The sequence below is a fragment of the Hyperoodon ampullatus genome (genome assembly GCF_949752795.1).
Source record: "Hyperoodon ampullatus genome assembly, chromosome: 11".
Lineage (NCBI taxonomy): Eukaryota > Metazoa > Chordata > Mammalia > Artiodactyla > Ziphiidae > Hyperoodon > Hyperoodon ampullatus.
In genome coordinates, this window is record NC_136924.1 from 42,094,626 (window position 1) to 42,111,160 (window position 16,535).

The following is a 16,535-nucleotide window of genomic DNA, read 5'->3' on the forward strand; positions in this document are numbered from 1 at the left end:
GGCCCATGACCGACGGCAGCGGTTCTCCGGGCACCCGGGACCCGTCAGACTCTCGGCCCTTGGTTTCCATCTGTGAACAAGGCCCCACCTTGATCAAGGTGGAGGCCGTGTGTGGAAGCTCCCGGCGTGTTACTCTGAGTTACCTGAGAAGTCGTATCTGACGAGACCCATCCACCGCTTCTTCTCACTGTCCTTGATGATGTCCCCGTAGAAGCCGTAGCCCAGCAGGGACACCGAGTACCGCAGCAGCGTGCTGTTGTGATGCACAGAGGACACGTCCATGGACAGCGAGTCCCCTGCGGAGAGAAGCCAGGGTGGAAACCGCGCCCCTCCGCCTGTCCCCTTGCACAGCGCCCGGCGGCCGTGACGGAGCCACGAATTAAAGCGTGAAATAGGCAGAAGGCAGTCGAGGCCGTGGTCTGTTCTCCAGGGGTGCCCAGCCTCCTGCTCTCAAGTGACTAAATTTGACTCAAATTTCCAAAGCGGGCTTGGAAAGCTGTTCCGTAAGGCGGGGAAAACAATGTGACCGTGAAGCTTGCTAAACGCCACTAATTGAAAGGAAGGTGGAAAAGGCGCCTGGTATTCTCAAATGTAAAATCACACATGTACCATCTGTAAACACAGCCGTTCTGTGACTTTGGATGGGACGTGAGTAGCACTGCCATCAGGGACAAGGACGGGCAGAGGGAGCCACATGTGTGCCCTGAAGGTGCCTGGACAGCTCTGAGCAGCATTACAAGCAGCGTGGGGCTTCCTACCCCGGGGGATGCGCTTTCTAGAGGAGCAGGGAGGGAGGGGGTGTGACTGGGGAGGCCTGTCCCCACAGGGCGACAAGGGGCCGAGTCCCGAGCAGGGATGAGGGCTGACAGCAGGGCTCCAGATGAGGGGGTGGACGTGTCAGGGCAGAGGAGCACCTGGCCAGCGCAGGGGACGCCATGGAGAACCAGTGGGGCACAGGCGCCAGGCACCCCCACTGCTCTGGGGAGGGCACCAGAGGGTTCTGAGCAGAGCAGCGCTTCTGTTTCTGAAGGTCACCCCGCTGGATGGGATGGGAAGTGGCAGGGAAGGGTGGCAGCCAGGGCCCTGCGGGCGGACGGGCGGGCACCCGCACGGCGAGGCGGGCCGACACCCGCGTGTGCCCGGGGACCTGGGGCAGAGCAAGCCGAGTGCGGCACTGAGAGAGGCACCTACCCACGACGATGTGCAGAGCCGAGGTCTCCGCGTCGTTCGTGCCAACCGTTGAGTAACACACACAGTCTGTCGACCCTAAAAGGGGGAAAGGGCCTTAATGTCACTGCAGTCACTTAAGATCCCAGCGTGTCTCCAAGAGGATAAGTGGTAAGCTCTGCCGCTTCTTCCACGGCCCTGGAGTAACTAAGAAGGAATAAACTCCGTTTGCCTACAAAACTAGTCACTGAGGTTGGTTCATCAAGAATACTGAGATTGGCCTTGACTACCATCAAGCAGCTCCTCACAGAGTTCAGAGACCCCTCCTGAGCCCGTCTGTGGGGCAGGGCCCCCAGGAAGCCCCTGCAGCGGTGGCGGCAGGGCGCCAGGGCACAAGGCTCAGCGCCCTGCACGGTATCCCCGCTCCTTGCTGCCACAACAGCGGGCAGCAGCCCTGGGGCTCCAGACAACAAGACCAAAGGGACTCTGCAGTGGGAAAGTGCATGCAAAGCAACAACAGCTCGTGGAGGTCACAGAAAAAGCACCGCAGACCTGTGCGCGGTGAGAGACCCGGAGCCTCAGCCCACCCCTGGGTCATGAGGGTGCAGCAGCTGCCGGCTGACAGACGTGAGGGGCCAGCGGGACCCGCTCTGAACCCCATGGGCTCGGCCGGGGCTCGGCGTCCTCCTGCCCACACCCCTGTCTATAAAGTGGAGGTGACCTCAGAGCACCCAGCTAGCGCCTGGATCCCGAGGGCACGGCAGTGATGCTACGGGTCCTCCCTCGGTCTGTCCTGGTTCTAACTGGGCCATCAGCAACGTCTCTGTTCTCCACCTGAGTGGGCAGAAAATCTCCTGGGTGCTTATTTATAACAGACTCCTGAGCACCCCCCACCCCGCCCCAAGATCCTGACTCAGTAGGTTTGGGTTGGGGCTGAGCAATCTGAATTTTAACACGTCTGCTGAATAGCTGAAAACCCTAGTCTAGATTTCCCAAGAATAAACCCTGACGGTATCCAGAATTGCACCATAAATGTTGCCTCAGACACACAACCAACACAGGTTGAGGCCCATCAGGGAATAACCATCCTGTTAACAGGCACACAAGCTCTGGCCGCAGGCAGGATCCAGATGCTGTGCCCTTAGGCCCCGAACATTCTATAAGGCCCTCAGCCTAAGTGGAGCCTGAAAGTCCCTGGTTCTAAATAGATGCGCTGGATCGCAGGCAGTGTTTGTCATCTCTTAGAGCAACAGAATCTGGTCCAGTTGGAGATCAGAGCAGAAGCCTCGTAACTATTTAATCTAAGCTAACATATGCCTTCTTATGGTCGGAAATTTATATAAACACATACAGATTAATATATTTTTAATATGTATATTTTTCTTTTTTGTTAATCTTAACCTGAAGACTTGAATGACATCTCATTCCAAAAATGAGCCGAAAAGTAAAACGGTTTAAATGAACATTTAAGATTACAGGAGTGACTAATTCTTAAAATGGAATTAACAGTATTTAAGGAAAACTACATGGTTTCAGACTATCTTCCACACCCTTATTTTTCTAACTGAGGGTACCCAAATAACGGGTATAAACATTTCTGACAAAATAAACTACAAAAGAGCCATGAAATTAACTTGAAGCACACCTTCATATCCCTAGAACTTCCCAGAATTTCCAGAGCCCGCTTGCTCCCTTTACGTGCCTACTGTACTGTTTACTTTCTTCACAAACCATCCTTTAGAACAAAAACTGATCAGACATCCAACATCCCCTGCATTTTTTAAATAATTAATTAATTATTTTATTTTTATTTTTGGCCGCCTTGGGTCCTTGCTGCTGCGCGCGGGCTTTCTCTAGTTGTGGCGAGCGGGGGCTACTCTTCGTTGCAGTGCACGGGCTTCTCATTGCCGTGGCTTCTCTTGTTGCGGAGCACAGGCTCTAGGCATGTGGGCTTCAGTAGTTGTGGTGCATGGGCTCAGAAGTTGTGGCACATGGGCTTAGTTGCTCCACGGCATGTGGGATCTTCCCGGAACGGGGCTCAAACCTGAGTCCCCTGCATTGGCAGGCAGACTCTTAACCACTGCGCCACCAGGGAAGTCCCCTCCCCTGCATTTTATCAGATATAACTTGTATACTCAGCAATCTTTTAATCAGTAGAAATTCAGCAGTGATCTCAAATAAAAATGAAGAAACGAGTGGTCTGCACTTTGCACCATGTCCTTTTGACCTTTAAAGTCCCTCTTTATTTCTGGGCCTATCTAGAATCTAACTGCTCTATTAAACATGTTAGAATGAAGTTGAAAGTCTCATACAGGGATCTGTCTCGAGTAGGGAAAAAACCCCAGCACTTCTGACCTGCTGCATCATCCTTTTTACAGCCACAACAAAGATGGGCCCTTTTTGATGACCCTTCTCAACGACAGCATCTTGTCATAGAAGCTGCTTGAGAGGCACCTCGTGTGGGAACAGTGGGCATGACAGGGACAGGCTGAAGGCCACTGGTCAGACAGTCAGTCCTGGCCGCACCTGGGGCAAACCACCGGCTCTAGAGGGCTGGGCTGGACGTGGCCCACTTTTCAGAGTTCATTCACTAGGAACTAACTGCAAACACTTCCACTGAGGGTGTGAGATGGCGCAGAACCTACAGGCACCTGAACTCTACAGAAGAAAGCAGGGGGCTCAGTGGGGGCTGCCCTGGGCTGGGGCACACGCATTCACTGTCACCCAAGTCCTTAGGGCAACAAATAGGGTATGTGAACCGAGTTTCTAGTAGGTTTCAGGGGTTACTTTGCTGAAGAATTGGATGTTTAAAGAAGGTACTCAGCGCAGCACCCTCCACGGGGCCACCTCGCCACCTGCCCCCCCGCAGCTCCCACCCCCACTCTGCCTCTCACTCACCCTGCTCACGGCGGCACCACCCACAGCCAAGCCTGTTCTTGCCTCGGGGTCATCGCCTGGGCTGCTCCTCCGGCCTAGAACATCGTGCCCCAGATGCAGGGCGCTGTCCCCCGCCCTTCAGGCCTCTGAGTGGGATCACAGGTGAAAGGCCCCTTGCGCCCGTCCGGACCGTGCTCCCCGGGCCCCACTGCTCTGTTCTCTCCGTTTCATGCTAATCACCTGCCTCTCCCCTGGATTCCCTGCATCCCTGCCTTGTTCCTCCGCGAGGCCCCCAGTGAGGCCGGCCCACAGGAGGCCAGCAGAACGTACGCACAAGGACCCACCGAGGGAACAGACAGCCGGAGCGTGGGGCGTCTGCGGGCTGCGGACCCCTGTGCTTCGGGCTGGCGGCCGGGGCACCAGCAGACAGCCGCTTAAGGGCAGGGGAACGTCTGATCCTTTTTCATCCCCAAAACATCACTTCTCGCTTGTTTAACATTCAGTCTGCTTCCAACAGCTCACTGTCCCCTCTGGGGACAACTAACTCCCTAGTTATCTCTGTGCGGTGAAGACTTTAACCCAGAGGGAGTGCCAGCTCCAGACATAAGATCTGGTTTATCCCGGGCGCCAGGAGCCTCCTGACCCCCAGCCCCTGTGCCCCAGAGCCACCTGCAGCCTCCCCCTCCTCGAGGCCCCGCCTGGGAGGCGGCCCTCCCGGAAGCTGTGTCACCCGGCCCAGGGCAGAGGCAGCGGGCATGTGCCCTTCTTCTTGCAAGCACAGTCTGGGCACTGCTGTCTCCCCGCCCCCAACCCCGCCGGCTTAACGCTGTGATTCTCCTAAGAGCTGGGTGCTTCCCGGAGACACCAAACACGCCGAGCTGGCCACCTCAGGACACGGCACGGCCGGTCCCTGTCCTGCTCACAACCCGAGGCCTCCCGCCCCGACGTGCAGCCCCCGGCCCCGGGTACCCGTCACTTCTTCCAGGACACCGCCTGCCCCCCAGGCTCCCCTTCTCCTGCACTGCGCTCTGGGCCTCCCCCATCCCACCCACTGCCAAACGGCCATCCCTCTGAGAGCAAGGACTGTGCTCCCGGCGCCTGGCAGGAAGCAGGTGTCCTGGGGGGACGGCAGGACCCCTTCCTGCACGCAGCGGCGGTCCTGTGTCAGGTGCGTGGAGGGAAGAGCACAACTGAAATAAAGGGATGAGCCTCAAGGAAAACCCAAGGGTGCCCCCTCCCGGCCCGCGTACCCGCAGGGATGATGCCGATCCTCAGCGGGCTGGGCACGAGCGCCGCCCGGGGCTGGTCCTGGTCCACGCCGGCGTCCCTCTGCGTCCTGCCCACCAGGCCGTGCAGGACCTCGCTGAACATGCCGTCTCCGCCCACACAGACGATGCTGCAGGAGGAACACAGGGGTCAGGCCCTCAGCACCCGCCCCACACCACCAGGCCCCTCCTGCGCTGGCCTCCGAGCCACCACCCAGGCCACAGCTGTGCCCGTGCCCCGCCGGCCGGCACAGTCCCCATCCATCTCGGTTCACTCCCCGCTCCTGCGGCAGACCTCTTCAGACCCTCATGTCTGCGTCCAAGCCCTGCGGGGAGAGGCTCCTGATGCCCGCCATAGCCACACGGCCAGGCTCTGACAGGTCGAGAAGGGCAGGGCCTGGGGCCAAGCTGCAGAGAATGCCCCTTCCTTCCCTAGCAGGCAAGGTGGACAAAAAACAAGCAGACAAAACATGAGCTCAGCTGGCTTCTACCCTCTGCCTTGCAGCCCCTGAACAAGGTCTTCAGGAACTCGGCCTCGGGGGCAGGTGACACGTGGCTTCTTCCCTCCCCGATGCTCCCCCACCCCTCCCCCACTCATGACCCACTCCCGCCGTGGGACCCTAATCCGCCTCCCTGACCCCTCCCCACTCCGGGGAGCCTCTTCACACTGCCTGAGGTCCCCAGCGGCACAGCTGCCCAGATGAGACCCTAGAGCCTTCTTGGGGCCCTGGGATGGGGCACAGGGACACTCGGGACGCCGCCACTCCTGGTCACAAAGCTCGCCGTCCAGCCCTTGGCTGCCCCTCAGCCTTCACGCTGACCCGGCTGGAGGGGGCCCACAGCTCAGCTGGCATCCCCCATACCGAGACCTGCTTCAGCTCAGCTCATTGCTGGATGACACTTGGTGAGGACTCAGTCACGGGGACCAGCCGATTCTCCCCCAGACGTCCTGGAGAGCAGACCTGCTGCCTCTGCCACTGTCCAGCCAGCTCTTGCCCAAGACCCATAACCTCTGGCAGCTTAGCTTCCTTGGGTCCAATCCTCATTGCTACTTTCCACGCAGCTTTCAAGAGTATCTTTCCGGGGCTTCCCTGGTGGCGCAATGGTTAAGAATCCGCCTGACAGTGCAGGGGACACGAGTTTGATGCCTGGTCCGGGAAGATCCCATATGCCGTGGAGCAACTAAGCCTGTGTGCCACAACTACTGAGCCTGCGCTCTAGACCCAAGAGCCACAACTACTGAGCCCGCGTGCCACAACTACTGAAGCCCGCGTGCCTAGAGCCCGTGCTCCGCAACAAGAGAAGCCACTGCAATAGGAACCCCGCACACCGCAATGAAGAGTAGCCCCTGCTCACCGTAACTAGAGAAAGCCCGCGCACAGCAACAAAGACCCAACGCAGCCAAAAATAAATAAATAAAATAAATAAATTAAAACAAAAGTATCTTTCCAAAACACCCAAGCCTATAGGACATCTACGTACAAGCCTTCTGGGGACCCTCACCACCTTTCCCCAGCCTCATCTGTTCATTCACGGAGCACCTGCCGTGTGCCAGCCCTGTGCCAGGTGCCGGGGACAGCTGTGCACAAGGCAGAGGAGGCCGGCTCTCCAGGAGCTGACATGCCAGCAGGTACAGACCCAACACAGATGCAGAGTCACACTCGGGGCCGGTGCCTCCCGCGGGGACGAGCACAGCACCCACTCTGCGCTGTTGCAGCCAGAAACGCACAAGCAGGTCCTGACCAAGAGGAAACCTCAGACAGACCCAAAACCAAGGGACATGCTGCAAAGGCACTGGCCTGTTCTCTCAAAATTCAGCCACACCAAGAAGGCTGAGGATCTGGTCCAGGTCACGGGAGGCTAGAGACACACCCACTGAGTCTGAAGGCAATGTATGATCCAGGGCTCTTCTGCCTTAGGGAGTAATGGGACAGAGGGCAGTGTCTGATAAGGACAGCAAATGGGTAACGGCCTTCGTATCAGCGCTAATCTCCTGGTTTTGATCACTGCATTTTAGTTCTGTAAGAGAATATCCTTGCTTTTAGGAAATATACACAAATATTTAGGGACGAAAGCTGATCATGTCTATAACATACTTTCAAACGATACAGAAAAAATTTCTGTACGTAGGTGGTAAGACTGAAAAGGAAAACAAAACTATTACAGGGTGGTTTTCCAAGGAGAAGGACATGACTGAACTCTTCTGCCTTTCCTAATTTTCTAGAAGAAGGTTTATTTTACTTCTACAACTAGGAAAAAAGGTGTAAGGAAAGGGAGTGAATAAAATGAAGACAGATGGGTAAAACTTGATGAGAATTGACTATTTATTAGTCAGATGAAAGACGCTTACTTACCCGTCATATTTGTCTATATTGAGCTCATATAAACTCTCCTTGGCATGATTAGCATGCTCAGTAACTGTGGGAAAAAAACATATTACATTATAGAGTTTACACTCAAGTCTGTGAATCCTCTTTAAAATGAAAGGCAAGTAAACCATGCTTTTAAAATGAGGTCCTATAAAACCTTCAGGAGGGTTTCCTGTAAGAAACTCCTCCTTCGATCTTACCCAAATTCCTTTCATGGACAGGGATGCTGACCTCAGGGGAACAGGACCTCTCAGAATACACTCTACTGGGTAGGACATCTCATTCTTGGCATTTTAAAAAAATTAATTTATTTATTTATTTTTGGCTGTGTTGGGTCTTCGTTACTGCGCGTAGGCTTTCTCTAGTAGCGGCGAGCGGGGGCTACTCTTCGTTGCGGTGCATGGGCTTCTCATTGTGGTGGCTTCTCTCGTTGTGGAGCACGGGCTCTAGGTGCGCGGGCTTCAGTAGTTGCGGCTCACGGGCTCTAGAGCACAGGCTCATTAGTTGTGGCGCACAGGCTTAGTTGCTCCACAGCATGTGGGATCTTCCCGGACCAGGGCTCGAACCCGTGTCCCCTGCACTGGCAGGCGGATTCTCAACCACTGCACCACCAGGGAAGTCCCACATTCTTGGCATTTAATTGCCAACAAATAACTTTTTTTGGAAGAGATTACGTCTTCTATTTTAGTTTTCCCTTATTATCCAAGGGACTTGGAAAATTTTAGAATATACCAAAATGTAGAAGAAATAAAATGTTAGTCCATAGTCTGTACACTCACTGTAACAAAAACTCTCTTTTTAAAAAAAAAAATTATTAATTTTTTTATTTGGGTGCACCAGGTCTTAGTTGCGGCACGTGGGATCTTCGTTGCCGCGTGCAGGATCTTCATTTGTGGCATGCGGATCTTTAGTTGCAGCATGCATGTGGGATCTAGTTCCCCGACCGGGATCGAACCCGGGCCCCCTGCATTGGGAGCGCGCAGTCTTAGCCACTGGACCACCAGGGAATTCCCAACAAAAACTCTCTTGAAATTCACTTGTACACACAATTTTGTGTCCTTGTTTTCCCAACATCTTATCACAATCCCTTTTTCATCGTTAAAAATTCCTAGTAAAGACCATTTTAAAAAGCTACATACTATTCCTTCAGATTTACCACAATTTTATCTTTATGCTTCCTGTTCGGGGGTATAAGTGGCTTCCAGTGTTTTGTTTTTATAAAAATGAGGCAACAGACACCTGTGTACCTCACCTTCTGTGTATAGCTGATGGTTTTCTCAGGAAAGTTTAGAAAACTTTAAGATTGGATAAAAACCCCCTCCTTTTTGAGGCTCTTGACCCGCAATGCCAAGTGGCCCTTTAATAAGTTTACACAAAACCCTCAAATCTCTGAAGGGAGAAACCGTCTCCCTACACCCTCCCAGCATCTAGAACTTGCTCTGAAACTCGGTACCGCAAACGTGGCATTGCATCGTGTTTCTTAAAAATACCACTTACTGGTGAAATGATTTCTAAGCCTTACTAATTGCTTGTATCTCTTGCAAGAATTTTCTGTCCATAATCTTTGTCCTTTTATCCTTAGTGTTTTTCCTGAGTGCTTTTTATATGCTAATACTTAGCTAGAGCAGTCTACGTTCTTTACTTTGTATTCTTCTTATTCTGGTACGCCAAAAAACCCAACATTTCAGTTTGTTAAAATTATCTTAAACAGGGAATTCCCTGGTGGTCCAGGGGTTAGGACTCGGCGCTTGCACTGCTGGGGCCCGGGTTCAACCCCTGGTTGGGGAACTAAGATCCTGCTAGCTGCGAAGCATGGCCAAAAAAAAAAAAATCTTAACACAATAAGAATCTTCCCTAGTGACCATATCTGAGTCATTCTCAATTTTACTCCTACAGAGACTTTGCGCCTTACCAATGATCTCGGTGGTGATGGAGGCCAGTGTGAACAACGGCGCCACTTTCCTCTCATAGATCCGCTTGCCTTGTCCTTTACCTCCAAACGGATTGATGAACACCAGTAAGTGCTTCGGTCTAGACGCTGCAAAACAGCAACACCGCGTAAGTCACAATGAACGTCAGCGATCAAAACGAAGAACTGTGTTACTGAACAAAATCAAACCACGTGGGTCTAGAGCTCTGCTTAGTATTATCTGACAAAAAGCATTTTTAAGGTAAAGAACGGTGCTCAAGAGTTTCCTAATCTCTGAAAAGAGAAAAGCACAGCTTGTGAGATCAGGCAGGTGCTCTCTGCACATCGGCCAGTGGGGTGGCAGCCCCGGGGATTCAGCATCCTGGCAGAGAAGGACGCTCTCTCCTGATGAGGAGTCCTCCAGGGTGTAAATCCTGGAAGCAGCAGCCTCATGCTTCTTCATGTGAAGGAAAGTGAGTCTGCAGAAAATGAGAGAAATAGATACACAGCACGGAGCGTTGGGAGAGAAAGACAGACGGACAGGCACAGGGAACGCTCAATCTGGAGATGGACAGAGAGACGGCAGGACGGCAGGATGTCCCTTCCAGAGGCCCGGCTAACCGCCGACACCCAGTTCTCCTGAAACACCCTATTTTCTTGTAGCAACTTCCACAGTTCTGCTTGGGTCGGTTCAAGTAGATTCTGATACTTAAAAACCAAATTTAACCAACAAATCAGTAAAAGTAGCAAGAAAATCGAAGCCCTGGGTCCACACAGAACCCCACACATGAACGCTCACAACAGCACCATTCACAGCAGCCAAAACGTGGAGACCCACCAGGTGTCCACCAACTGACGGCTGGATACACAGAATGTGACCAAAGGAGTATCGTTCAGCAACGGAAAGGAACAGCCCACTGATAACACTTAACCAACAGGAATAAATACCAAAAGCATGATGCCGAGAGATGGAAGAATTACACAAAACAGCCCCTTTTACATGATTCCATTTATGTGGCAGAACTAACATGTGGCAACAATGACGAAAAGAAACAGTCAGACTGGTGGTTGTCTCTGGACTGGCAGGGGAGGGTCACGAGGAAACTGGGGTGATGTTAAGTCTTACAGGGTCTGGGTTACATGGGTACGTGTATGCTTCAAAACTCATTGATTTACACTTACCATTTGTCCATTTCATTGTATGTAAATTCTACTTCCTAACTGAAAACAAATACTGACCTCTAGGCAATGACACGCGTGCTGAAGTGTCTGAAGGGTCATGCCCTGATGTCTGTCACTTACTTGGAAACACAGCTAACGTACCATTAACTAATGGATGGGTAGAGAGACACAGACAAAGCAAAACCAGCAAAATGTTAACAACTGCAGAATGTAGGTGGTGGGTGTATGAATGTCTACGGTACAATTTTTTCAATTTTTCTGTATGTTTGAAAATCTTCATAATAAAATATTGAAGGCACTACAATAGAGAAAAATCAAAGCCAGAAGTCCATTCTTTGAAAAGATTCATAAAATTGATAAGTCCCTAATAAAACTGATAAAAAGAAAAAGGGAAAAAACACAAATTAACAATATCAGGAATGAGAAAGAGGACATTATTTCAGAACCTACAAATATTACAAGGAAAGTGAAAGGATTTATTAAACTTATGCCAATAAATTTGTACATTTTTATGTGAGACACATTTCTCAAAAAATACAATTTACCAAAAGTGACAGAATAAATAGAAAATCTGAATTGTCTGATATCTAATAAAGAAACTGAGCCATTAATAAAAGCCTTCCCACAAAGAAAACCCCAGATGGTTTCACCACTTAATGCTTCCAAATATTTAAGGGGAAAAGTAGCCTCGACATTATAAGAATTCTTCCACACGACAGAAAATACAAGGAGAAACCAATGTTTTTCAACACGTTAACTCAAAAAGAAGAAAATCATACAATCATCTCAATAGATGCAGAAAAAGCACTTATCAAATTACACATCCAATGATGATTTTTAAAAATTCTCAGAAAACTAGGATTGGAAACGAACTTCCTTAATCTGGACTTTAAAAACTTACTTAAAAAAACCTGGGGTTTCCCTGGCGGCCCAGTAGTTAAGACTCTGCCCCCACTGCAGGGGGCACATGGTTCAGTCCCCGCATACCACGCAGCGTGGCCAAAAAAAAAAAAAAAAAAAACTAAGAAACATCATTTTCGACAGGGGGATGTTGAAAAGTTTCCCCCAAGATCAGGACTAAGACCCTCCCTGCTGCACTGGAGGTCCAAACCAGGGCAAAAGGGTAAGAAAAAGAAAGAAAAAGGCATAAGAACTGAGATGGAAAAAACAAAATAGTCATTACTCACAGTTGACAAAAAGAATCATCAAACTATTAAAATTAATCAATGAATTTAGCAAGGTCATTGGATGCAAGGTGAAATACAAAATCCAATTAAATGTCTATATATGAGCAAAAAATAAATAAAAACCAAAATAATAGCACCACAGTGCGGTGGGGAAAGGACAAGCTTTCCCATAGATGGCACGGGGTGAAGCAGATATCTATATTTAAGGAACGTGAACCTTGACCGCTTACTTCACACTGCATACACACATCACTTCCAAAGGGACTGTAGCTCTCAAAGCAAGAGGTAGAACAAAGCTTTGAGAAGAAACCATCTTCGTGGCCTTGGAGCAGAAAAGCTGTCCTAAATAGGACACAAACTAGCCACAGAGTTTTTAAAAAAGATAAACAGAGCTATGTAAATATTAAGAATGTCCATCAAAAGAACGGAATGAAGAGAGTGAAAACACAAGCCATCCAGTGGGAGATGGTATCTGTAATTCAAAAATCCAATGAAAGATTCAGATCTACAATATATAAAGAATTTCTACACATCATTTAGACAGACAGACAACCCAACAGAAAGATGGGTAAAAGACTTGGACAGACACCTCACAAAAGAGGATCTCCAAATGGCCCATAAACAGAGCCAGTGAAGTTGAGAAATGCCAATTAAAACCATAATGCAAGACTACTAACAACCACCAGAGTAACTACAATTTTCAAGGTGTGGTTAAGGTGTGGGACCAGCAGAGCTCCGGTCCCCTGCTGGTGGGCGTGGCCCCGGGACCTCCAGTTTGGAAGGCAGTGTGGCCGCGGGCACTGAGGCTCAAACACGCCACCAGCCCAGCAAGTCCAGTCCCACGCGTGCACCAGGAGACGCGTGCAGGAGTGTTCAGAACAGCTCTGCTCACAACGGCCACGTCAGGAGGCCATCCGGTGGCCATCAAGGGTAAAAGGGCTGCATAAATGGCCAGACACTCATCCCCTGGAACACCACGCAGCCCAGAGGACGGGCCACCTGCCCTGCACGTGACGACAAGCTGCCAGAGAGCCAGACACGGGAGTGTCGGCTGTGATCCGACCACACGAGTACAAAGCGAACCCAGGTGTTTGAAGTCAGGTGATCGTTACCTTTGGGGAGCGACGGCAGGGGCCCTGGGGCTCCAGGGGGCTGGCAGCATTGTCTCCCGATCTGTGTGCTGGTTACCCGAGGGCCCTCAGTGTGTGAGAACTTCTTTGTGCCTAGTTATACCTCAATCAAACATTCAGTAGTAACACAAAGTGACAGAGCAGCTGAAAAAACTGAATTATAGAATATTTTTAGATACAAGTAGATTATAGCAGGTGCATGACTGTATAGGTTTTTCTGTGAAAAAAGTCCCATTATTCAGTGGGGGGCAGGTTCAGAGGGCTTCCTCTTGGAGTCTGAACCTCCAGAATCATCCTGATCCAAAGACTCAAAGTCTCATGAAAACAACCGGAGGACAGAGTGGAGGGAGCAGGTGAGGACGAGGAGGGAGGGTCAGGAGGAGGGGGAGGTGGCGGCGGAGGAACGGGGGCAACCTCCCAACCAGACTCGCTCAGAGGTCCAGTGGACAAGCAGCGGACAGAGCGCCCGCGACCTGAGATGGAAGGAAAGGTCAGGACGCACTGGCTGGACGGACGGCGGGGGACCAAACACCCCACCCCGTCCCACAGAATCGGACGGCGAAATGCAGAATCCAAGTCCCGCCGCCCAGACGCTAAGCCAAACACGTGCTTCTCCAAGCCAGGAAGTCTCTCTGAAGCTGCTGTGTGGGAAATACCTTCTTCAAACAAATTATAATTCACTTTTTTTATCTAGATGCCAAATTAATTTTAAAAGATATAAAACTAACCTAAACACATGCTCGTTCTTTTCTATGGCTGAAGCCTGCACTGAGTTGTCAAGACTGTGTATTAAGATTATATCCAGGGCCTCCCTGGTGGTGCAGTGGTTGAGAGTCCGCCTGCCGATGCAGGGGATACGGGTTCGTGCCCTGGTCTGGGAGGATCCCATATGCCATGGAGCAGCTGGGCCCGTGAGCCATGGCCGCTGAGGCTGCGCATCTGGAGCCTGTGCTCCGCAACGGGAGAGACCACAACAGTGAGAGGCCCGCGTACCGCAAAAAAAAAAAAAAAAAAAAAAAAAAAAAAAAAAAAAAAAAAAAAAAAAAAAAAAAAAAAAGATTATATCCAAACAGATAAGCAGAGGCGAGCTACTATACACAGGATGGATAAACAACAAGGTCCTGCTGTAGAGCACAGGGAACTCTATTCAGTATCTTGTAATAAACCATAATGGAAAAGAATATATGTATATGTATAACTGAATCACTTTGCTGTACAGCAGAAATTAATACAACATTGTAAATCAACTATACTTCAATTTAAAAAAAAAAGATTATACCCAAACAACATGGAATAGTGTCCCAGATACAAAATGAGTTGACACCTACCGTTAAGTGTGACAGACAGATTCTGGCTGCACAGCAATAACTCATAGCTCAGATGTTCAGACACACCCCAGGGGGACAGAGATGCCTTCCCCAGGCACCTGGCTTAATCCCCCATTCACCTCGAGTGCAGGCATTATCACCCCATTTTCCAAGAAAAGAAACCCAGGCCCAGAGAGCCAAGGGGCCTGCCCCAAGCCTCGCGGCTGTAAGTGAAGGTGCCAGGGCCCTGGGGGCCAGGCTCTGGGCACCACACTACGTGACCCTCTAATCAGTAAAGCGTTCAAATCCACAGCGACTCATCACATCCACCTTGGTTACAGGAAGCTGTGCCGAATACAAACCACGCACGTACTCAGCTTCTCCAGTAGCTCCCTGAGGGTCTGCAACCACAGGTGGCACAGCTGCTCCTCAGGACACCAGAAGGTCACCTGCGCCCACCTCCAGCGGTGCTGCCGGGCCCTCCTCACACGATGCACTGCACAGAGAACACACGCCATGAGCTTGCAGCCCTGCGGACCGGGGAACACACTCTCCTCACACTAACCCCAGGTTCACACTCAAAACACCCCAATGGTCCCCTTTTCTTCTGACTAGTAACTTCCAAGGTATATTACGGAAAAGATCCTATTTCTCAGTTCTTTTAACCCACGTAAAAAAAATAAGAAAAAAATGAATATTAAAAGTAGAGCTTGGGACTTCCCTGGTGGCGCAGTGGTTAAGAATCCGCCTGCCAATGCAGGGAACATGGGTTCAAGCCCTGGTCCGGGAAGATCCCACATGCCGCGGAGCAACTAAGCCCGTGCGCCACAACTACTGAGCCTGCGCTCTAGAGCCCGTGAGCCACAACTACTGAGCCCGCATGCCACAACTACTGAAGCCCACGCGCCTAGAGCCCGTGCTCCGCAACAAGAGAAACCACTGCAAGGAGAAGCCCACGCACCGCAATGAGTAGCCCCTGTTCACCACAACTAGAGAAAGCCCGCACAGCTACGAAGACCCAACACAGCCAAAGATAAATAAAAAATAAATAAAAGTAGAGCTTGGAAAAAATGATATAAGGACCTTTCTATAAAGATAAACCAAGAACACAATGAGTTTGTTAAACAAGTGACAGAAAAAGTTCCCTTTCATGTAACCTGCATAGAATTACTGAGGAACGTTCAGGCCACATTACCTGTGAAAGCATAAGGCTTTTCCATTTTCTGCCATTTTCCACTGGTGTAGTGTTTCCCATTAATGTCTGTTTCTTCAACGGTGATGATCTCGGAAATAGGCACAGAGCAGGCATCTGTAAAAACACCACATTCTCACGTCAAGAGGGTTCACGGAATTCACGTGAACACAAGGAATGCCACTCCAAAGTGCTGGGAAACATTCTGCTTTAAAATTCATCAGACATCCAAAAGGAAGAGGACAAGTTATACGTGATTTTAAAATTCAGAGCTAAATAAGTTTGGGAAACTCTATGTCATCAGAAGATGGGATGTCTTATCCACAGTCACGAAGTGGAGGCTGTGAATTTTCCAGGCCAGCTCCTGTATTAAATTTGGGGAAAGATGTTCAAGACCCAGTGCCTATGTTCAGTCTGGCTCAGAAATCAAGTGGGAAAGATGCACATAACAGACCCAGGACCACAGAGTGTGCAGGTGAGTCAGGGCCACACCAAGGCAGGGCGGGGGCAGGTAGGGGGCTCTAGCAAGGCCTGGTGGGTCCAACCATCCACTAGGATGCAGGAGGAGAAAGGAGAGACTTGGGTGGACGTAGGGATGACAGCACAGGACATCCTCTACCATGGGAAATCCAGTCATAACTGCGGACCTGCAGATGCCACCAGGTAAGGTCTCCAGGTAAGGCCGGACACACAAACAGCTGTGGGAAACGTGACGTGACAGCTTGTAACGGCAAGTGGGGTCCAGAAAGAACCCTCCGAGGACAGCACAGGAACTGGGAAGCAGAGACATTGGAAGACAAGCCCCCAGTGTGGACAGGCTGCGTTCCCAAAGCCCACCGGTGACGGCTGGTGGGAGTCACCATCTGCCTTTACACAGACGAGCATGGCAGTTCCTGGGTAGGCCCCAGGTTGCCTATGAAACCTGCAGTATAGCTCTCCCCACCTTCTGC

The 16,535-nt window shown here is 50.7% G+C and overlaps 1 protein-coding gene across 1 annotated transcript in view; it reads right to left on the reverse strand.

Moving 5' to 3' along the window:
* The window catches only part of CERK (ceramide kinase), a gene marked incomplete at its 5' end in the record, with an annotated part of 48,415 nt that overhangs the window by 9,186 nt on the left and 22,694 nt on the right, over window positions 1–16,535 (reverse strand). The window contains 7 exons of the mRNA XM_079714434.1: window positions 144–296; window positions 1,192–1,266; window positions 5,295–5,440; window positions 7,664–7,727; window positions 9,591–9,716; window positions 14,767–14,889; window positions 15,589–15,702. Coding sequence (XP_079570560.1) covers window positions 144–296; window positions 1,192–1,266; window positions 5,295–5,440; window positions 7,664–7,727; window positions 9,591–9,716; window positions 14,767–14,889; window positions 15,589–15,702 — 801 coding nt within the window. The remainder of the gene's footprint in view (window positions 1–143; window positions 297–1,191; window positions 1,267–5,294; window positions 5,441–7,663; window positions 7,728–9,590; window positions 9,717–14,766; window positions 14,890–15,588; window positions 15,703–16,535) is intronic.